The 23,066-nt window shown below is 43.2% G+C and overlaps 1 protein-coding gene across 1 annotated transcript in view; it reads left to right on the plus strand.

The window, feature by feature from the left end:
- kdrl (kinase insert domain receptor like) overlaps positions 1-23,066 on the plus strand; it is a 262,118-nt gene that overhangs the window by 90,429 nt on the left and 148,623 nt on the right. The window contains exon 5 of the mRNA XM_070882714.1: positions 22,342-22,501. Coding sequence (XP_070738815.1) covers positions 22,342-22,501 — 160 coding nt within the window. The remainder of the gene's footprint in view (positions 1-22,341; positions 22,502-23,066) is intronic.

The raw sequence follows: 23,066 nt of genomic DNA on the forward strand, positions 1-23,066 counted from the left end.
CAAATGCACGGCAGATGCAGTATAATGTGGATAAATATGAGGTTATCCACTTTGGTGGCAAAAACAGGAAGGCAGAATATTATCTGAATGGTGACAGATTAGTAAAAGGGGAGGTGCAAAGAGACCTGGGTGTCATGGTACATCAGTCATTGAAGGTGAGCAGGCGGTAAAGAAAGCAAGTGGCATGCTGGCCTTCATAGCGAGGGGATTTGAGTATAGGAACAGGGAGGTCGTACTGCAGTTGTACAGGGCCTTGGTGAGACCACACCTTGAGTATTGTGTGCAGTTTTGGTCTCCTAATCTGAGGAAGGACATGCTTTCTATTGAGGGAATGCAGCGAAGGTTCACCTGACTGATTTCCAGGGTGGCAGGATTGACGTATGAGGAAAGACTGGATCGACTAGGCTTATACTCACTGGAATTTAGAAGATTGAGAGGGGATTTCATAGAAATTTATAAAATTCTGATGGGACTGGACAGGTTAGATGCAGGTAGAATGTTCCCGATGTTGGGGAAGTCCAGAACCAGGGGTCACAGTCTAAAGATAAGGGTTAAGCCAGATGAGAAGAAACTTTTTCACCCAGAGAGTTGTGAACCTGTGGAATTCTCTGCCACAGAAAGTTGTTGAATCCAGTTCGTTGGACATATTCAAAAGGGAGTTAGATGTGGCCCTTATGGCTAAAGGGATCAAGTGGTATGGAGAGAAGGCAGGGGGGGCGGGGGGGGGGGGTACTGAAATTGCATGATCAGCTATGATCATATTGAGTGGCGGTGCAGGCCCGAAGGGCCGAATGGCCTGCTCCTGCACCTATTTTCTATGTTTCTATCAATTCGGTTGTCTTTCAATGTTCCTTCTCCAATGACCAGATCATTCCACAATGATACAGTGATCAGCATAGTACTCCAGGAGAGGCTAGACTAGTGTTTTATACATGATCAGAAGGAATCTTTTGTTTCAATTATTTGCCTGAAGCCCCAATAACCTATTCAGATGGACATAAAGGATCTCATGGCATCTTTTCCAAGAATAACGGGTGATTCTCCTGATATCCTCATTAACATTCATTCCTCAACCAACACCACCAACAGAGATTAATTGCTGTTTGTGTGATCTTGCTGTGCACTCATTAGTTGCTCCATTTGCCTAATAAATAAAAGTGATTACATTTCAAAAAATAATTTATTGGCTGTAAGAAACTTGGATGTCCTGAGGATGTGAAAGGTACCATATAAATCCGTTTGCACTTTTTACTACTGCTGCATACAGTGTGATATGTTCAGATAATGTCGAGCAACCCCAGTTACATCTCTCCGGTAGGTGAATATAGTTTATCTTATATGTCCAAACTTACTCCCCTTCCACACTCTCATCATTTTGCATTTATCCACATTAAACAGCCACTGTCACTTCTCAACCATATTTCTTAATCGATCACTGTGAACAATAATGGCCCAAGTGTGGCTTCATGTTCTGATGCAGCCATTCTGAAGATCCACATTCCTTTACTCCCAGCTTTACAGATCAATCTCCTGTGTGGAAATGTATCAAAAGCTTTATTAAAATCTAAATATAATAAAATGCACTGAGTTCCCAATCTCTATTCGCCCCATAAGATTTTTCAAGCCTAACTCCCTGCCCTGCCCCCTAACAAACCATATTGACTCCTTATTATTCCATATTTTTCTAAGCACTTCATTATTGCCTCCTTCAATGTGCCTGTTACTACATGTATAAGGCTCACTGGCCTACCTTTAACAGGGCTATCTTTATGCCTCTTTTCACATATTGACTTATTCACCTTATTCCAAATTTCAGGTACCATTCCTGTTTCCAATGAATCCCTAACAATACTCCCCAGCATGTGACTGATCTTATTAGTGACTACATTGAGTATCTTTCTGCAATCCTTATCCTCTTAGTGTTCTTAGCAATTCATCACACCATCACTTGTCATTTTTATCATTCTTAACATTTCCTTATTTTGAACTGGAAATGCTATATATTTATTAAATACATTTTATTTATCACATCCGTAGACTGCTCTAAATGTGTAATACTTTGCGGATGCTTACTACATCCGTATACTTTTGAAAGATAATCACATGGAAGCTTACGATAATTCTGGCCAAATAACAGTAATGATGACATAAATGTTTGTGAAGTGGAATGCCTCAGTCATCTGACTGGAGCAGGAAATGAGGGAAATTATTTTTAAATAAATATTTTTAATATGCACTTTGATATTTGTTCTTAAATAATTTAAATTCATTTTTACCTCGGTTGTCTCTGAGCAATAGAGACATTTGGGCTGGTTCCCAGCTCCCAGTGTCTGAGTGTAACACAGAGACATTCTGTCTGCTTCCTGCTTTGCAAGAGGAAGCTAGAGGAGAGCTTTATGGTGCCATTTACAAACATCCTCCGTCAAACCGTATGATTTTACCAACGTTAAACACGCCCTCTGTTCCAGGAAAACGGGAAATGTGTTTACGTTCTGTCTGGCCTTTTCCTTTTGTGAACATTTCCCAAAGTTATAGTAATAAATAATGTCGAGAAAATTTGCCTGATACCTCCCAGTACATTAAGCCATACGAATGAGCAGGTCTCGGGATTGATTCCCAGCCTTTGTAGAGTCAGCTAACCTCAGCTGGCATAGCAGTTGGGATACTATAATTAGCTTCAGCACCACTGGAGAAAAATCATCCACGTATCTGCTGCTGATCACTATTCAGTAATGCCTGCCGGAAAATGCCTGTGTGGGAAGAACGCAATGGCACTTGATTGCGATGTCACCCACACACACACCCACAGACTGCTAACACTCACTCTTTAGCTTCAAATATGAAGAGCTACCACTTGGGTGAGGCCAGAGGTGCATTGCAACCCATGAGCCTCGTGGTACAGGATATCCTGTATCATGAGTCTGTACCTACAGGAAAGAAGAGAAGAAAAAAATCACAATCCTCTATTCTAAATCTGAACTGCCAAACCAAATCTAAACCTGCATCTGAAGCAAAATCCTAATCCAAATTGGATTCCAATTTTGAAGCTGTAAATTGAAATCGCATCCATGTTTTTGAATGTTGGTGGTGAGTTGATCTGGATAAATTTGGCAGATTAAAGTATTAAAGGGTTTCAATGGTTCAGTGTCCCTAGAGAAGCTTTCATGTGGAAACCATACCACTTAAACTCTTCAAAAATAGCTTTATTGAAAAGATTGTAACAGGATCTGAATCTATTATTATGATGGATGTACAATCATTTCTCAGGTATTTAAATCTATTCCCAGAACTATCACACTTCTACAAATGACATTTTTTAAAAGCGCAATGAATGGACCTGGTTTGGTGGGTGGGGGATGATAGAGTTTGCAGTGCTGATAGCAGGCCAGACTGTTCAAGACCACAGACCAGCCAAGTATGGGTTATTACCCAAGAGATATGAGGGCTGATTTTAACTCGGCCTGCCTGGCAGAAACTGGGCTGTGACAGAGTTAAAAATGCTGAGTACCACTTACCGCCCCATTCCCACTGTACCACCATACTTGCTGAAGCCTGGGCTGTCCAGCGGGAGCCTCATTATGAAAATCGGGGTCTTCTTGTGTATATAGGACTCCAATGCATTTTAGAGGGACAACTGGGTGGTGAAGAGGAAGGGGCCCAAATTCGGTAAGTAAATAATTAGTGTTGTAGGGCCAGGAGGAGCAAGAATGCTTTCCCCGATCAAATAAATTTCCTGCTGGCTGAGTCGGCCTATGGGCCACCCAATATTGCACTGGCCTGAAACCGGTGAGCTGTACAGCGATACCAAGTTGGGCCATGCAGCTTACTGGTGGCAGGATAATGAGTTTCATTTTCTCAAATACTCCAAATCAATTACGGTAGATTTGAGGCTATTTTCTTATATTTTATTTTTTAAATCCATCCCTAATTTTGTGGCAAAATATCACAAAATGCCCAAGATTTTCCCCTTCTATTTTGCTAAAGGAATTCTTTAAAATGTGTTTATTAATTATTCATGATGCAGTAAATGCTCTGTTACTGGAACACTATACCCCTTCAATCTAGTATCCTACTGCTGGATACAATTGTCTCCTCTGGCAACGATTAGCACCAAGTGACGAAGATTGGGGGGAAAAAGCACAGCAATAATGCCCATTAGGGCAGATTTTAAGGGGAAAAAAGGTTGCTTATGGTTAAAAGTAACCGGGCAGGTAGGCAATTAAAAATGATCGGCTGACTTATCTGCACAGAATTCGACCCCTTCCAGCCATCTCCGATATAAACAACCAGGGCTCTGCAGGCAGATGAGGCCACTGCCTAAAGCAGGTGGGGGCCTAATTCATTTATACACATCAGGGTTCTATTATGCCAATAGGACCCTAATGGCATTTTAACTGGACCCTGAGCGGTGTTGCCACCACGGCCTTCCTGTCAGGCTGCAGCAAGTCGGCAGCTGGTGGGAAGGATGAAGAAGTCCTTCCAGGTAAAAAAGGAAGAATGTCTTTTATTTATATAGCACCTTTCATGACCTTAGGACGTCCTAAAGCACTTTACAGGCAATTCAGTACTTTTAGTGTATTCACTGTTGTAATATAGGGAAACGTGGCAGCCAATTTGCTGTAAACTTCCACAGCAATGTGATACATAACCAGGTAATTTCTTTTAGGTTTTAGTAATGTTGGGTGAAGGATAAATATTGGCCAGAAAGCTGGGGAGAACTCCCCTGCTCTTCTTCAAAATAGTGCCAAGTGATCTTTAACATCCACCTGAGAGAACAGACTTCAGTTTAACATCTCATCTGAAAAACGGCATCTCAGACAGTGCAGCACTCCTTTAGTACTGCACTGTAGTGCCAGCCTAGATTACGTGCTCAAGTCACTAGAAGAATTTCTTTTGTGGGGCCTGGAGCAGGAGGAGTGTCGATTCCCTGAGCGCCCACTCTCCCCCCCCGCAAGGCACTCCCAAAACCCTATTCCCATCACTTACCTGGAAACTGGCGGGTGGCAAAGGGCCACCCATTCTTCCCCTGCAGACAACTGCTCTGCACCCTCTTTCTATCTGGTCCAGATGGTAAGTGGACCAGCAACTTTGAAACAAGGCCCAGCATTAAAATGGCTTCCTGCTGCCTCTGTCAGGCAGGCAATTACCTCCACCAGTGTAGCAAATTAGTTTGGAAAGCTATAGAGGTATTTTTTTTTCCTTAACTTCAGAGCTGACGTGAATTCTGTTCTGATGTGACTTGCAAGTGTTGCAGACTTTACTTGATTTAAGCAGTCACTCTAATGAGTGCATCCAGAACGTTTGCTTACCATTCCTCATGGCTTACAATTCCCATCTGTTGAAAGAACAATGAAAACCTCATCAGATTTAAGACCAATGGACAGGTTGTGTCATTTTCCTGTCAAATCTCTTTTAGGCGATGAAGTATCATTTAAGAAAGTAGTTAGTTTTGATATCCAAAATGTTTGTCAACTATAATAGGCTACAAAATTTACTTCTCTTGGCAAAACAAAATAATTAAAAATGTTAGGCACATTAATTTCAGCATTTTTTAATGTGACATGAAATTAACTTTACTGTAAAGAGGGCAACCTTTAATATTCACTACATATTGATATTCTGATGTGCATTGCCTTTTGTGCGTCATTGAAACAAATAATGACTGCCAAGCATAAGTTGTCAATCTAAGGTTGTTTTTCTCCCTGCCTTTGTTAGTTGATGATAGCTTCTAGAATAAAGGGATATAGACAGGTTAAGTGAGTGGGCAAAAATGTGGCAGATGGAATATAGGGCGCAAGTTTCGACCTTCCCTTAGAATGGCGCACCTCCAAGAGGCACACCTATTTCGTCGAACAAAAAGTGTGCCTAATGCCTACCTTCATATTCTGTGATGTTTTTCGGGCCCGTTGCAGGTCGGCATGGTGCAGCAGGAGCTGCTGGGGAGGGGGCCAAGGCGTGGCGCCGAAGAACTGCCGGCAGGGGGGGCAGGGTTAGCTCACAGCAGCACATTTAGTGCTGGCAGCCCTGCGCATGCGCGCTGGAGCATGCGTGCATGCGCAGTGGGACACAAATTTCATTTCTTTTCCATCTTTATTATCTTGGGATAGCTATTTTGTATTTCTTCAAAAAGAAAAATTTGAGTCGCACTGAAATCCATTAATGGTGATAAAATTATACTACATCCCTCTCATGATTTGTACCTTCAATTTTCCAGACATTTATAAACTTTATAAACTCCCTACTCGTGTCTCAGAAAATAATGTAACCATAATAATTCATAGTAATTTCATAGTCTGGCTGGCTCTCCCTCCCGGTGCTTTGCACACCGTCCATATCCCCTGGCCGAACGGCCGAACTCGTCTCCGTAGCTCAGAGCCTGCTGCTGCCAGGCTGTACTGCTCTTGCCTCACGCCGCCCCTATCCCCTGGCCGAACGGCCGACATCTTACAGTTCGGTGCCTGCTGCTGCTACTTCAGACAGGCAGGAAAATGTAATTTATTTTTTATTTCATTAATTTATCATGTATTATTCATGATGGCTCTTTATTTGTAGAAGTGAAGTGTTAAATGCTTGTAAAATTCCCTAACTTCACTCTAACTTCCCTTCCCCATGCCCACCACCCTGCCCCCGTCTCTCGTTCCCTGCGCCTAATTTATCAAAGTGCAGGCAAAGTTTTTCTGAGCGTACAAAAATCTACACTTACTCCATTCTAAGCTAGTTTGGAGTAAATTTTCGCTGCCTAAATTGTAAAACAGGCGTAAGTGGCTGGATACGCCCCCTTTTGAAAAAAAAACTGTTCTAAAATGAAACTATTCTAACTCACTAGAATTGGAGCAAACTAAATGCCGAGAATTGCAATTTCTAAGATGCTCTATTCTAAACTAATAGGAGCAACTCGAGCCGAAACTTGAGCCCATAATGTGGAGAAATGTGATGTTATCCACTTGGGTAGGAAAAATAGAAAAGCAGCGTATTTTTTAAATGGTGAGAGCTTGAGAAATGTTGGTGTTCAGAGGGACCTGGGTGTCTTCGTACACGAATAGGAAAGCAAATGGTATGTTAGCCCTTATTACAAAAGGATTGGAATATAAGAGTAAAGAAGTCTTACTGTAATTATATAGGACCTTGGTGAGACCATACCTGGAGAATTGTGCACAGTTTTAGTCTCCTTACCTAAGGAAGAATATAATTGCCTTAGAAGGAGTGCAATGAAGGTTCACCAGACTGATTCCTGGGATGGGGGGATTGTCCTATGAGGAGAGACTGAGGAGACTAGACTTATATTGCTGAGAATTTAGAAGAATGAGAGGTGAGCTCATTAAAACATATAAAATTCTTAGAGGATTTGACAGGGTTGATGCAAGGTGGATATTTCCCCTGGCTGGGGAGTCTAGAACCAGGGGTCACCGATCAGAATAAGGGAATCTTTGGAATTCTCTACCCCAGAGTGCTGTGGATGCCCAGTCGTTGAGTATATTCAAGATAGAGATTGAAAGATTTTTGGATGTTAAGGGAATCAAACGATACGGGGATAGTGCGGGAAGGTGGAGTTGAGGTAAAAGATCAGCCATTGAATGGCGGAGCAGGCTTGAAGGGCCGAATGGTCTACTCCTGCTCTTCTTTCCTATATTCTTATAAGCTTATGTTCTGACTTGTAATGGGGGAGTTGGTATATTTTAGATTTACCTTGCCAGATTTATTTGGTAAGAAGAATTTTGTTGTTAACTCTCAGGTACGTAAGTTTTATTCCCAGCAACTGTAATCAGTGGCAGAAATAAAAAATAACTTGTTATGTCAGTAAGCCATGGGGAATATTATCTACATCTTTAGAATGCTGAGAGCCAAAAATGGCATAGATGAAAGTAGTCCATTTAATTTGGGCTGTAAATTCAGAACTCGAATAGTCAAATCGAAAATTAACAAGCATCAAATGAGGGCGGAGATGAGAATGTTTTCCTCATAAGTGTAGTGGACATGCAGAAAAGGCTTTCAGTTAATGTAATTAATTCCTAGCTGGAGGCATAACTTTGGAGGAACAGAATCGAAGGTTTCAGTGATAAATATGGACAGAGCTAACTTTGGGAAAGTATTGATCTTCTGTGGTTTTGCATGATTACTTTGGGAGGGCTAGCAGAGATTTTGCTGAACTTTTTCTCAAGATGTTGTTCCCTTTTAGGCCTTGTCTAACAAGGTGCAGGTGAATGCATTCTATGTGACATGAAATGAAATAAAACTCAATGGGCCTGAGTTTGGTCAACCTATTGCCCACAGCTGCCCACAGCTGCTGAGCTACTGCCCAAAAATGCCATTTTTGCAGAAAATATTCAGGGACCGGCGACCTACCGCCCAACTACCGCCCGGCGGGAGATTCATCGGGGTAGTACCACCGGCGGTAGTACATACTGCCCTCCGATGCAAAAGTCAGGAAAAACGCAAGTTTGGTCCTTAGGGTCCTGTAAGATCCTGTTACCGCCCACCAGAAAGACCGTTGTGAAAAAGGTGGTCTTACCTTGAGCGGACAGTCGGGACAATGGCGCAGATTGGTCCAGAGCAGTACATCCCAGGTCAGATACAAACACTGTAGCAATATTAGACCCTCAGAAAAAGTTGATGCATTGAAGCTAAAATGCTCCATTGAAGGGCAGGTGTGGAGTAGAATTACAGTAAAGGCTCCATGGACCTACGCTAGAAGGGTCTTGACACAAGTGTATCTAGAAGAGATTTAGTGAGACCATGTGAGTCTACAGAGGTCATGAGCTCACGTGAAAGTATGTAGGCAATAACACAATCCAGTAAGTTTCTCTTAGGTGCCAGGAAGAGATCCTGACAACAACATTAGCTCAAATACAGAAGGTGCAAATATATATATATTCGAGTGTTATAATTGACTGAATAACATGTAATGTTAGGGGTGGGGTTTGGCGATCTGTTACCTCAAATGCCAACCATAACATCTGGCCTCCAAGTTCTGGAACTATCTGTCATTCAAAGCCACCCATCCTAGATTGGTGATGCTTACTTGTCGTAGCTAAATGACATGATGTCAGGACCCATTAAAAAGTCGCATCATAACTGTAAGGCAAGATACATATCACACTGCACTACATTTAAAGGAAATTTGTATGTTTCTCAGCACATACCTCTCATTATCTAGAAGTTAGACACTGACCAAGAGTGGTACAACAATGTATCTGTGTTGAAAGGTACAACATTCAAAAGTGGCAGAACATTCAAACATGTCAAGCAAAATATTTAACAGTATTTCAAAAAACAGTACATTTAGCATCAAAAGGAAACATTTTAAAGACCAACAGCAACATGAACAATATATACAAACATCACCAACACCAACACCCAACCCTCAACCCACTCCCACCACCTCTAGTCCCCACCTCCAAGTGAGCCCCCATTGTCCTCTTCATCAGTTGGCCATCCCCACGCCGACCAGCACCCCTGCCCCCTCACCGCTTCAGTACCAGCACGTTGTGCAGCAATGCACCCAGAGCGCTGCTGTCGTGTTCGTCGGGGAGTGAATAGAGGTGGTGAGATTGAAGACGCTGGCATCTCCGGGTCCTCTGGTTCTGTCGGCAGGCTGGTATGGCATGGGGGGGGTTCATGCCATAGCCCAAAACCATCGATTGCCGCATGGCAGCGACAGAGACGACGGTTCACTGCACCGTGGTGATCAGCTGCGACATACTGTTGGTATGCTGCTCTGCAAATGCGACGATGTTGGCAGCTATCCTAGCCATGACCTGGAGGAGCTCTCGACCTAGGTCGACGCTCGTCCTCGACAGCCAAACCATTTCCCTCATTGCTTCCACCCGTCTTGCATCATCATCACCTTGCTGCATCAACCTGGGTGGAGGCGGCTCAGTGGCTTTAACGGCACGTGTGCTGTGCCTCACAACGCTTGTTCCCGCTTCCTCCGACTCGAAGCCCAAAAACTCGGACCCCGATACCGGTGTTGTGCGCACAAGTGACACGCATGTCCTGAACTTAAGGAAAGGTAACTTCGATGGTATGAGACGTGAACTGGCAAGTGATACTTAAAGGGTTGACGGTAGATAGGCAATGGCAAACATTTAAAGATCACATGGATGAACTCCAACAATTTTACATCCCTGTCTGGAGTAAAAATAAACGGGGAAGGTGGCTCAACTGTGGCTAACAAGGGAAATTAAGGATAGTGTTAAATCCAAGGAAGAAGCATATAAATTGGCCAGAAAAAGCAGCAAACCTGAGGACTGGGAGAATGTTATAATTCAGCAGAGGAGGACAAAAGGTTAAATTAGAAGGGAGAAAATAGAGTATAAGAGGAAGCTTGCTGGGAACATATAGATGTGTGAAGAGAAAAAATTTGTGAAGACAAATGTGGGTCCCTTGCTGTCAGATTCAGGTGAATCTATAATGGGGAACAAAGAAATGGCAGAGCAGTTGAACAAATACTTTGGTTCTGTCTTCACAAAGGAAGACACAAATAACCTACCGGAAGTACTAGGCGATCGAGGGCCTAGTGAGAAGGAGGAACTGAAGAAAATCCTTAATAGGTGGGAAATTGTGTTAGGGAAATTGATGAGATTGAAGGCCGATAACTCCCCGGGGCCTGATAGTTTGCATCCCAGAGAACTTAAGGAAGTGGCCCTAGAAATAGTGGATGCATTGATGATCATTTTCCAACAGTCTATCGACTCTGGATCAGTTCCTAGGAACTGGAGGGTAGCTAATGTAACAGCACTTTTTAAAAAAGGAGGGAGAGAGAAAACAGATAATTAGAGATTGGTTAGCCTGACATCAGTAGTGGAGAAAATGTTGGAATCGTTTATTAAAGATGAAATAGCAGCGCATTTGGAAAGCAGTGGCAGGATCGGTCCAAGTCTGCATGGAATTCTGAAAGGGAAATCAGGCTTGACAAATCTTCTAGAATTTTCTAAGGATGTAACTAGTAGAGTGGACAAGGGAGAATCAGTGGATGTGGTGTATTTGGACTTTCAAAAGGCTTTTGACAAAGTCCCACACAAGAGATGGGTGTGCAAAATCAAAGCACATGGTATTGGGGGTAATATACTGACATGGATAGAGAACTGGTTGGCAGACAGGAAGCAGAGAGTCGGGATAAACGCGTTCTTTTCAGAATGGCAGGCAGTGACTAATGGGGTGCCGCAGGGCTCAGTTCTGGGACTCCAGCTCGTTACAATATACATTAATGATTTAGATGAAGGAAATGAGTGTAATATCTCCAAGTTTGCAGATGACACTAAGCTGGGTGGCTGTGTGAGCTGTGAGGAGGACACTAAGAGGCTGCAGGATGACTTGGACATTTTGGTGAGTGGGCAAATGCATGGCAGATGCAGTATAATGTGGATAAATGTGAGGTTATCCACTTTGGTGGCAAAAACACAAAGGCAGAATATTATCTGAATGGCGGCAGATTAGGAAAAGGGGAGGTGCAATGAGACCTGGGTGCCATGGTACATCAGTCATTGAAAGTTGGCATGCAGGTACAGCAGGCGGTGAAGAAGGCAAATGGTATGTTGGCCTTCATAGCTAGGGGATTTGAGTATAGGAGCAGGGAGGTCTTACTGAAATTGCACAGGACCTTGGTGAGGCCTCACCTGGAATATTGTGTTCAGTTTTGATCTCCTAATCTGAGGAAGGGCGTTCTTGCTATTAAGGGAGTGTAGTGAAGGTTCATCAGACTGATTCCCGGGATGGCAGGACTGACAAATGAGGAGAGGCTGGATCGACTGGGCCTGTATTCACTGGAGTTTAGAAGGATGAGAGGGAATCTCATAAAAACATATAAAATTCTGACGGGACTGGGACAGGTTAGATGCAGGAAGAATGTTCCCAATGTTGGGGAAGTCCAGAACCAGGGGACATAGTCTAAGGATAAGAGGAAGCCATTTAGGACTGAGATGAGGAGAAACTTCTTCACTCACAGAGTTGTTAACCTGTGGGATTCCCTACCGCAGAGAGTTGTTGATGCTTGTTCATTGGATATGTTCAAAAGAGAGTTAGATATGGCCCTTACGGCTAAAGGGATCAAGCGGTATGGAGAGAAAGCAGGAAAGGGGTACTGAGGTGAATGATCAGTCATGATCTTATTGAATGGTGGTGCAGGCTCGAAGGGCCGAATGGTCTACTCCTGCACCTATTTTCTATGTTTCTATGTTTCTAAGAGAGGATGGAGTCCTCCTCTTCCACCTCCTCGAGCTCAAGTGGGACAAACACTGGGCCTTCTCCCTGCTCTTTCTCCTGGTCTTCATCTCTCGCTGGTGGAGTTGGATGCAGGGGCTATGGGGGATCTTGAAGGGGTGGGAGTGGAGGGGGCGTTAGGAATTGCTGGCATGGTTCCTGATGAGGTCAAGGTGGATGGTGTTGGTGTTGCACATGGCCTTTGCGTGCCAAAGGTGGATGGGGTGCCTAAGTTGGTGCTCTCCGATTCATCATCTGCAGGTACAAGACAACATTTCAGTGTTTAGCGGGTAGGTGGGATGGGGGGTTGGTTTGGTAATGCTGACATGAGTACCTTCACATCTCACATTCTTATTTTAAGGAATACCAGTGTGACATCACCACACCCTAAATGGCCGACAGGCAGTACATTAAAATGCATTTGACATCAAATTACACGACCTTGCTTGACATGAGCCTAACACAGATCGGAGATTTGGATAAACTTACCATGCTGTAGCATGGGATCGGCACCAACATGTGTGATGGCACGGGGGTGGTCACCCACCAACGCCAAGGCACACTCCTCGATGTCAGTCAGTTCGATGACCACTGGTAAGTCCCCTCCCATGCCACGCTGCATTGAGGCATTGGCTGTTCGTTTCTTCTGTGGAAATAAAAGTTGCAATCTTTAATTGGTTTGCACATGCAACACACACACACACACAAGGGCAACATATACTTTTTCAGTAGTACAGGAGTGCAACAATAAGATTTTTACTTACTCTTGCTGACGCTACCACATCGTTTCATCTCGTCCTGCACTGGTCTCCATCATGAACCATGGTTCCCACTGCAGACACGGCCTCCCCAGTCTCCCACCAAATGTGTTTATATTGGGGTGGGACTGGCTTGCCATAACCATCCCGTGTGAGGCTCCACCTCAGAGACAAGTGCCTCCAGCTCATTATCAGTAAACCAGAGAGCTCTGAGCCTACCTACATTGGACTTCCTGGCAGCTTTACTACCACTTATGATAGGTTTTCAAGCTGAATGGCTGATGATTCTGTTGCCTCGCTCTCTCAATCACTTCCCTCTGTAACTGTCAGGTGCAAGTCAGTTACAAGATTTTCTGCGCATGTGCAACTGAGCCCTCAGCCCCAGGCGCGGGAAAAATGAGGTCATCAGGCAAAAAAAAACTAAAAAAAAAAGATCCAAATCTCGTGCATGCGCAGTACACGGCCTCCGATATTTCCCAAGTCGGCAGGCCTGCACCTACCGCCGACTCCTGCTGCCTCCCGCTGCCTGCCGCTCCCACTCCCGCCGATAAAACTGGGATGAAACTCACGCCCAGTCGGCCCCAGTGCTAGTGGCCAGTAAAAAAATCACGCACCGCCCGGGGACTGCCAAAAAACGGGCAGACCTAAGCTTTGACCAAACTCGGGCCCAATATCACTTGGTTCATTAGTAATTTCGTTCAAAATGCACCATTCAATAGTGTGACTATGTCATCAGTAAGTTTCACTATTGCATCAGCCACAAAAGCTGTATAAGAGTAACACACAAATGGTACATGTGCATAGCAAGGATATAAATACATCTCTGGGTTAAGATTATATTGATGAACTACTCAAGTTTCATTCTTGAAGACACTAAAAACATCCCAATAGTGGATAATCAAGCGTCTGCAGGGAGGGAGGAAATTAATACAATCACTATCAGTAATGAAGTAGTGCTCGGTAAAATAATGGGACTAAAGGCAGAGAAGTCCCCTGGACCTGATGGCTTACATCCTAGGATCTTAAAAGAAGTGGCTGCAGAGATAGTGGGTGCATTGATCATAATCAACCAAAATTCCCTGGATTCTGGGGCGGTCCCAGCGGATTGGAAAATCGCAAATGTAACGCCCCTATTTAAAAAAGGAGGCAGACAGAAAGCAGGAAACTATAGACCAGTTAGCCTAACATCAGTCATTGGGAAAATGCTGAAGTTCATTATTAAAGAAGCAATAGCGGGACATTTAGAAAAGCATAATTCAATCAAGTAGAGTCAGCATGGTTTTATGAAAGGGAAATCATGTTTGACAAATTTGCTGGAGTTCTTTGAGGATGTAACGAGCCAGGTTAGATAAGGGGGGATCAGTGGATGTGGTGTATTTGGATTTTCAGAAGGCATTCGATTAGGTGCCACTTAAAAGGTAAAAGTTCACACAAGATAAAAGTTCATGGGGTTGGGGGTAATATATTAGCAGGGATAAGTGAGTGAGCAAAAATTTGGCAGATGGAGTATAATGTGGGACATTATCCACTTTGGCAGAAAAAATAGAAAACAAATTATAATTTAAATGGAGAACAATTGCAAAGTGTTGCAGTACAGAGGGACCTGGGGGTCCTTGTGTATCAAACACAAAAAGTTAATATGTAGGAAAGCAAGTAATCAGGAAGGCAAATGGAATGTTGGTCTTTATTGCAAGGGGGAGAGAGTATAAAAGCAGAGAAGTCCTGCTACAACTGTACAGGGTATTGGTGAGGCCACACCTAGAGTACTGCGTATAGCTTTGGTTTCTGTATTTAAGGAAGGATATATTTGCATTGGAGGCTGTTCAGTGAAGGTTCACTAGGTTGATTCTGGAGATGAGTGGGTTGACTTATGAAGATAGGTTCAGTAGGTTGGACCGATACTCTTTGGAGTTCAGAAGAATGAGAGGTGATCTTATCGAAACATATAAGATAATGAGGGGGCTCGACAAGGTGGATGGAGAGAGGATATTTCCACTCATAGGGGAAGCTAAAACTAGGGGGCATAGTCTCCGAATAAGGGACCGCCCATTAAAAACTGAGATGAGGAGGAATTTCTTCTCTCGGAGGGTTGTAAATCTGTGGAATTCTCTGCCCCGGAGAGCTGTGGAGGCTGGGTGGTCCCTGAGGAACGCAGGCTTGTGCTTCGAGGTCTAGTTGCGCAGTTCAGCTTAAGGGCCCTCGTATTCCAGGAGCACATGCGTAGCCTGGGATCACGTGGGCCTGAACCACTAATCAAAATGTAGTATTCTCATTCATAGTAATGGGAATTCTGAGCTCCCATTACTATCAATAAGAATGCCCCCAAAATCAATTAAAAGACCAACATAAATTAAAAAAACATTTCACGTTTTTTAAATCAATAAAATTTGCATTAAATCAAATGTTCCAGAGAAAAATTTATTTTTTTGAAATTAAAAAAAAATGTTTTAATAGTGTTCAAAATAAATTTCCCTTCAATCGACAGGGTTTTTAATATAAAATTAAGGAATAACATTTAATTTTTCTATGTTTGGAACTCTTACGCTGGAAAAAGTAGGCGATATGCCTGCTTTTACCAGGCGTAAGAGTTTGAAGAGGATTCGGTGGGCAAGAGTTGTGCAAATAGCCCAAATCTCATCGTACGCACCCGGTGAGGCCGTGATTTTCCAGCCAATGTTTCAGTTTGAGTATGTTCACACTTTGCTTCAATTAAATACAACTGGTCAGTTTTGCAAGATGAAAATTATAAGCAGAGATTGAGTTGCTCAACTTTGCTTGAATGTAAATTTGGTTTCAACCCGAATAATTGCCATTGTGCTATCATTCAATACTGGATTACTGGGAGCCCTGAAATCAACCTACCTAAAGAATTAACGGGAAAAAATTCCATTGCGCCCCATTTGGGGGCGGGAACACCGCGAGGCGCGAGACATTGCAGCAGGCGCAGAAGTCTTGCCTCTCGCATGAAATTGGGGTTACCGACTCTGAAAAGAAGTGGAGCACCAAATAACATGCTCCACTTGCTTTCTGGGGCAGAAGAGGGGCGGATGCGTCAGGGGCGGGACGCAGGGCTACACACTGGACTGCATTGAGCTGCCACATAGAAGGGGTTCTTCCCTTAATTAAAGGGAAGGGCCCAAGATGCAAACTCTGCAGTAATCAAAGGGGCCTCCCTGGACCACCAGGGAGTGGGGGTGCCTTGCCAACAGCCCGGGACTCAAGCAGAATGCCGGGCTGTCCGATCGCTGCATATACCCCATGGTCTCAGCGCCAACGGGACGCTCGGCAAAATCGGCTGAATTTTTTTGTAATGGTCCATACCTCCCATTTAACTTGCGCCCCGCGAGTAGCCGGCTACCCTGTATGCGCCCCCTGAAGCATCACCCGACGTAGCTTCAGGGGCGATACCCAATTTAGGGTTTGGGGTGCTACCGGGGCGCTGCGCACGGTGATGGCAGAGCGGGGCGCTACGGGTTACCACCACTAAACTCCCATCGAATTTGGCAGGAGTCGTTAACAGCGCTGCACCTGGGCGAAATGGCATTTGCGCCTCCGTTAGCGCCCCCCCATGGTCGCTAATGGAGGTGCAAACGACCCGAATTTCTAGGCCTAAAAGTCTTGTGTCTTCTGTGCAGAGTATCCCATTTCCAGCATCCCTCAAAGCTTTGCACCAGGAAGTGCCACCTTCAAATTGTCACACAAGAAAAGTGTATGTCGCACTTGTACCTGACTGGCTCAAATATTTATCAAAAGCCACAAATTATTACCGAAAAGCTTGCAAATTTACCAATGAACAAGTGGCAAGCATTTCCAAAATCTACAAATTGGAAGTAGCAAGAAGGTATGAAAACTACCAATCAAAAATCAGCAGTACTACCAATAAAACAGTTAGTGAGACAGAGAAAGGGAATCAATGAAATCACTCAAAATATTTTGGAGAATGCTTTCCGACATTGGAACTTACAGGGTTATGTGAGACTAAGCAAAACTGTTCTTTCAAAGAGCCAGCACAGGCACGATGGGCCGAATGTCCTTCTGTGCAGTAAGTTTCTATGATTCTATGACATCATCTTGTCTTGTCAGTAACAAGAGGAAATGGCATTAAAAATAGGGTTTATAACATAACAAAAACGTAATACACAAAAATCGGCAAATGTACTCATAAAATTCTCCGTGCACTCTTGTAAATCTATCCAATAACTTCTGACTTCAAAGGCCTACCCTTGCTCAGGAGCTCAGGGCTTAACTCTCACTTAAGTTGTTCAGCTTTGACTTGCCTCTTGATATTTTTCAGCCTTCAATGCATGTATAAGTGTAATTTTATGATTGTTTCATATTTATATATTTTCTAATGTATTAAGAATGGTTAGAGCAACTGCATTTCAGTTATATATGTGTATATCTGAAAGAATACAATCTGAAATTAAATGTGTTTGGTTAAGCAGAACCTATTAGTTACATAAAGTATTGGTACATTTGGATAAGAAGAAAAATGTAAATGAATTACATTTTCTCAAGTTTTAAAGTTTGTTGTTTTCACTATAAAAATCCAGACACGAAATGTTTGGGGACATTCTGTCCATTTTTAAATTCTAGGCAAGGAACTGCTGTGATCAGTTTCTCTCAGAAAACTTTTCAAAGTAAATATCATCAGTATTATATTTGCTCAAGATATTATATCTACACTTCAAGAAAAAGAACTAAAATATTAATGTTTAAAGCTGCATTTTAAATTGAAACTAAAACCATTGGTAAAACGAGATTCTTGTATTTTAGTTTATGTAACACTGGTCAGATAGATGTAATTTTTTACATTATAGCTGAGACTTTTGGTTTCCAAGGCAAAAAACAAAAAGGGCCACTTTACAGCAAAATTCTAAAGGGTCAAAGTGTGTTAAAAAGACAAGCCTGATGGCTCTGTGCCTCAATGTGAGGAGTATTCAGAATAAAGTGGACGAATTAACTGCGCAGACAGCATTTAACGGATACGATGTGATTGGCATCACGGAGACATGGCTTCAGGGTGACCAAGGCTGGGAACTCAACATCCAAGGGTATTCAGCATTTAGGAAGGATAGACAGAAAGGAAAAGGAGGCAGGGTGGCGTTGCTGGTTAAAGAGGAAATTAATGCAATTGTAAGGAAGGACATTAGCTTGGATGATGTGGAATCGGTATGGGTGGAGCTACGGAATATCAAAGGGCAGAAAACGCTAGTGGGAGTTGTGTACAGGCCACCAAATAGTAGTAGTGAGATTGGGGACAGCATCAAACAAGAAATAAGGGATGTGTGCAATAGAGGTACAGCAGTATCATGCGCGACTTTAATCTACATATTGATTGGGCTAACCTAACTGGTAGCAATGCGGTGGAGGAGGATTTCCTGAAGTGTATTAGGGATGGTTTTCTAGACCAAATGTCGAGGAACCAACCAGAGAGCTGGCCATCCTAGACTGGGTGATGTGCAATGAGAAGGGACTAATTAGCAATCTTGTTGTGCGAGACCCCTTGGAGAAGAGTGACCAGAATATGGTAGAATTCTTTCTTAAGATGGAGAGTGACACAGTTAATTCAGAAACTAGGGTCCTGAACTTAAGGAAAGGTAACTTTCACGGTATGAGGCGCGAATTGGCTAGATTAGACTGGCAAATGATACTTAAAGGGTTGACGGTGGCTAGGCAATGGCAAACCTTTAAAGATCATATGGACGAACTTCAACAATTGTACATCCCTGTCTGGAGTAAAAATAAAACAGGGAAGGTGGCTCAACCATGGCTAACAAGGGAAATTAAGTATAGTGTTAAATCCAAGGAAGAGGCATACAAATTAGCCAGAAAAAGCAGCAAATTGGAGGACTGGGAGAAATTTAGAATTCAGTAGAGGAGGACAAAGGGTTTAATTAGGAGGGGGAAAATAGAGTACGACAGGAAGCTTACCAGAAACATAAAAACTGACTGCAAAAGCTTCTATAGATATATGAAGAGAAAAAGCTTCGTGAAGACAAACGTAGGTCCCTTGCAGTCGGATTTGGGTGAATTTATAATGGGGAACAAAGAAGTGGCAGACCAATTGAACAAGTACTTTGGTTCTGTCTTCAAAAAGGAAGACACAAATAACCTTCCGGATGTACTAGGGGACCGAGGGTCTCGTGAGAAGGAGAAACTGAAGGATATCCTTATTAGGCGAGAAATTGTGTTGGGGAAATTGACGGGATTGAAGGCCGATAAATCTCCAGGGCATGATAGTCTACATCCCAGAGTATTTAAGGATGTGGCCCTAGAAATAGTGGATGCATTGGTGATAATTTTCCAGCAGTCTATCAACTCTGGATCAGTTCCTATGGAGGGTTGCTTATGTAACACCACTTTTTAAAAAAGGAGGGAGAGAGAAAACAGGTAATTATAGACCGGTTAGCCTGACATCAGTAGTGGAGAAAATGTTGGAATCAATCATTAAGGATGAAATAACAGCACATTTGGAAAGCAGTGATAGGATTGGTCCAAGTCAGTATGGATTTCTGAAAGGGAAATCATGCTTGACAAATCTTCTGGAATATTTTGAGGATGTAACTAGTAGAGTGGATAAGGGAGAACCAGTGGATGTGGTGTATTTGGACTTTCAAAAGGCTTTTGACAAAGTTCCACACAAGAGATGGGTGTGCAAAATCAAAGCACATGGTATTGGGGGTAATGTACTGACGTGGATAGAGAACTGGCTGGCAGACAGGAAGCAGAGAGTCGGGATAAATGGGTCCTTTTCAGAATGGCAGGCAGTGACTAGTGGAGTGCCGCAGGGCTCGGTGCTGGGACCCCAGCTCTTTACAATATATATTAATGATTTAGATGATGGAATTGAGTGCAATATCTCCAAGTTTGCAGATGACACTAAACTGGGTGGCGGTGTGAGCTGTGAGGAGGATGCTAAGAGGCTGCAGGGTGATTTGGACAGGTTAGGCGAATGGGCAAATACATGGCAGATGCAGTATAATGTGGATAAATGTGAGGTTATCCACTTTGAGGCAAAAGCACAAAGGCAGAATATTATCTGAATGGTGGCAGATTAGGAAAAGGGGAGGTGCAGCAAGACCTGGGTGTTATGGTTCATCAGTCCTTGAAAGTTGGCATGCAGTTACAGCAGGCGGTGAAGAAGGCAAATGGTATGTTGAACTTCATAGCAAGGGGATTTGAGTATCAGAGCAGGGAAGTCTTACTGCAGTTGTACAGGGCCTTGGTGAGGCCCCACCTGCAATATTATATTCAGTTTTTGTCTCCTAATCTGAGGACGGACGTTCTTGCTATTGAGGGAGTGCAGCGAAGGTTCACCAGACTGATTCCGGGGATGGCTGGACTGACATATGAGGAAAGACTGGATCAACTGGGCCTTTATACACTGGAGTTTAGAAGGATGAGAGGGGATCTCATAGAAACATATAAGATTCTGACAGGACTGGACAGGTTAGATGCGGGAAGAATGTTCCCGATGTTGGGGAAGTCCAGAACCAGGGGACACAGTCTTAGGATAAGGGGCAGGCGATTTAGGACTGAGATGAGGAGAAACCTCTTCACTCGGAGAGTTGTTAACCTGTGGAATTCCCTGCCACAGAGAGTTGTTGATGCCAGTTCATTGGATATATTCAAGAGGGTGTTAGATATGGCACTTACGGCTAAAGGGATCAAGGGGTATGGAGAGAAAGCAGGAAAGGGGTACTGAAGGAATGATCAGCCATGATCTTATTGAATGGTGGTGCAGGCTCAAAGGGCCAAATGGCCTACTCCTGCACCTATTTTCTATGTTTCTATGTTTCTATGAACTCCAATGACTTTAGGCCTAACCTACTCAACCTATCTTCATAAGTCAACCCTCTCATCTCCGGAATCAATCTAGTGAACCTTCTCTGAGCAGTCTCCAATGCAAGTATACCCTTCTTAAATAAGGAGACGAAAACTGCAGTACTCCAGGTATGGCCTCACCAATACCCCCTTGCAATAAAGGCTAACATTCCATTTGCCTTCCTGATTATTTGCTGTACCTGCATATCAACTTTTTGTGTTTCAAGCACAAGGACCCCAGGTCCCTCTGTACTGCAGCACTTTGCAATTTTTCTTTATTTAAATTGATTTTGCTTTTCTATTTTTTCTGCCAAAGTGGATAACCTCACATTTTTCCACATTGTACTCCATCTGCAAAATTTTTGCCCACTCACTTAGCCTGTCTTTTTTGTGTTCTCCTCACAATTTGCTTTCTCACCCATCTTTGTATCATCAGCAAACTTGGCTACATTATACTCGGTCACTTCATCCAATATAGATTGTAAGTAGTTGAGGCCCCAGCAACGATCCCTGCGGCATCCCACTAGTTACTGTTTGCCAACCAGAAAATGACCCATTTATCCCAACTCTCTGTTTTCTGTTAGTTAGCCAATCCTCTATCCAAGCTAATATATTACCCCCAACCCCGTGAACTTTTATCTTGTGCAGTAACCTTTAATATGGCACTTATCGATTGAGGGATAAATATTGGCCAAGACACCAGGAATAACTCCCTTGTTCTTCTTCAAAATAGTGTTATGGGATCTTTTACATCCAACCGAGAGAGCAGACAGGGTCTCGGTTTATTGTCTCATCCTAAAGACAGCGCCTCTAACACTCCCTCAGCACTGCATTGGAGTGTCTGCCTAGATTTTTGTACTCACAATCTTCTGACTCAGAGGCATGAGTGCTACCTACTGAATGACAGCCGAATTCCAGCTACTATTAAAAATATTCCATTTACTTCCTGGAGCTGTATCTCTAAGCCCTCCTGGTCCATGAGTAATGCCACAGGGTGTCCTCAGTGTATCATTCCCATGACTGAAGCTGTTGATGGGTACAATTCACAAATTACAGGAGAGTCTAGGCATTTTAAAGTGAGCTTGGAACCCCAATATAGGATTTGGCAATGAACAAGAGACAGATGAAGGGAGGAAGAATATGATAGACTGAAAAGAGATAAAAGTAGATTTTCAAGGTCCTGTATGTCACATAGCTATAATGAAATTGAGCATCAAATGAAATTCAGTACTTTTTTGTATTTCTCTCTCTTTTGTTTAATTAGAAATGTAAAACAAATATAAATTTAAGAGGTTCGCCTGAGTACTAACTTGTATAAATCTATTGTCACATAAGTAATTGACTTACTTAGATCTGAGCAAAAATGTAAGTTCTTAAATTGTGCATTACCTATTCATGTGTGATTCCTTAATAGCTGATACCCAAAGAAGTTAAATTCTTACCACATAATAATTCACACCGAGAGCAATATATACACTGGATATCTCAGTATAACCTTTGAGAGATATTGTTTATTATGGGCTTCATTGTAACAGATGATAATTTCTGCCTTTTCCAGGGACACACCTTATTTAAAATTGATGGGGCAAATGACACATGGGATCCTAAGCAAGGTTTTATTATTCGAAACACTGAACATATCCGCTATCACATGCTGGAATGTAGAACTGTGGTCGGTAATCAGACGTTCCGGTCTCACTATTTGATGCTCATAGAAGGTGAGTACTTTCGTTCCTTCTGAATTTATCGAGCTAATTTCGACTTCCCGCAGGAAGCCAGCGAGAGGCGACAGTTATCCTGCGTGGGAGTCTTTGAGGCAGGTCTGGTTGATTTTAATAGCTGAGCCTCATTTAAATGCGACTGGTTAGCTACTCGCCCGTTTTGGGTAGAAAACAGCAGCTGGCCAGTTGGGAGGGGAACAAAGCTCGAGTGTCCCGGAGGCCACCCGCTGGCACCAAGAGAAGGGCTGCTCACAGCAAAGTAAGTTTGGGAGGAGGTCTAGTGGCTGCTCCACGAAGGAATGTTTTGGAACTTACATTAGTGGGGCGCACTGGCTTCCCGACAGCGTTACCTGGTGGGACAGGGTTAAAATGCCGTTGGCATCCAATATATGTCACAGACTCCAGAGGGAGCCTCATCCACTGCCAAAATCAAAGGCATTCAATCGGGAATCGGTGGGAACAAACCGGGAAATGGAGCTGTTGCATTTTAACTGCTCTCCAGCTCCTTTCCTGCTGATTGGGGATGTGTTAAAATTTTCCCTTACTATTTTATTTTATTTTG

Source organism: Pristiophorus japonicus, chromosome 6, assembly GCF_044704955.1.
Source record: "Pristiophorus japonicus isolate sPriJap1 chromosome 6, sPriJap1.hap1, whole genome shotgun sequence".
Classification (NCBI taxonomy): Eukaryota; Metazoa; Chordata; class Chondrichthyes; family Pristiophoridae; genus Pristiophorus; species Pristiophorus japonicus.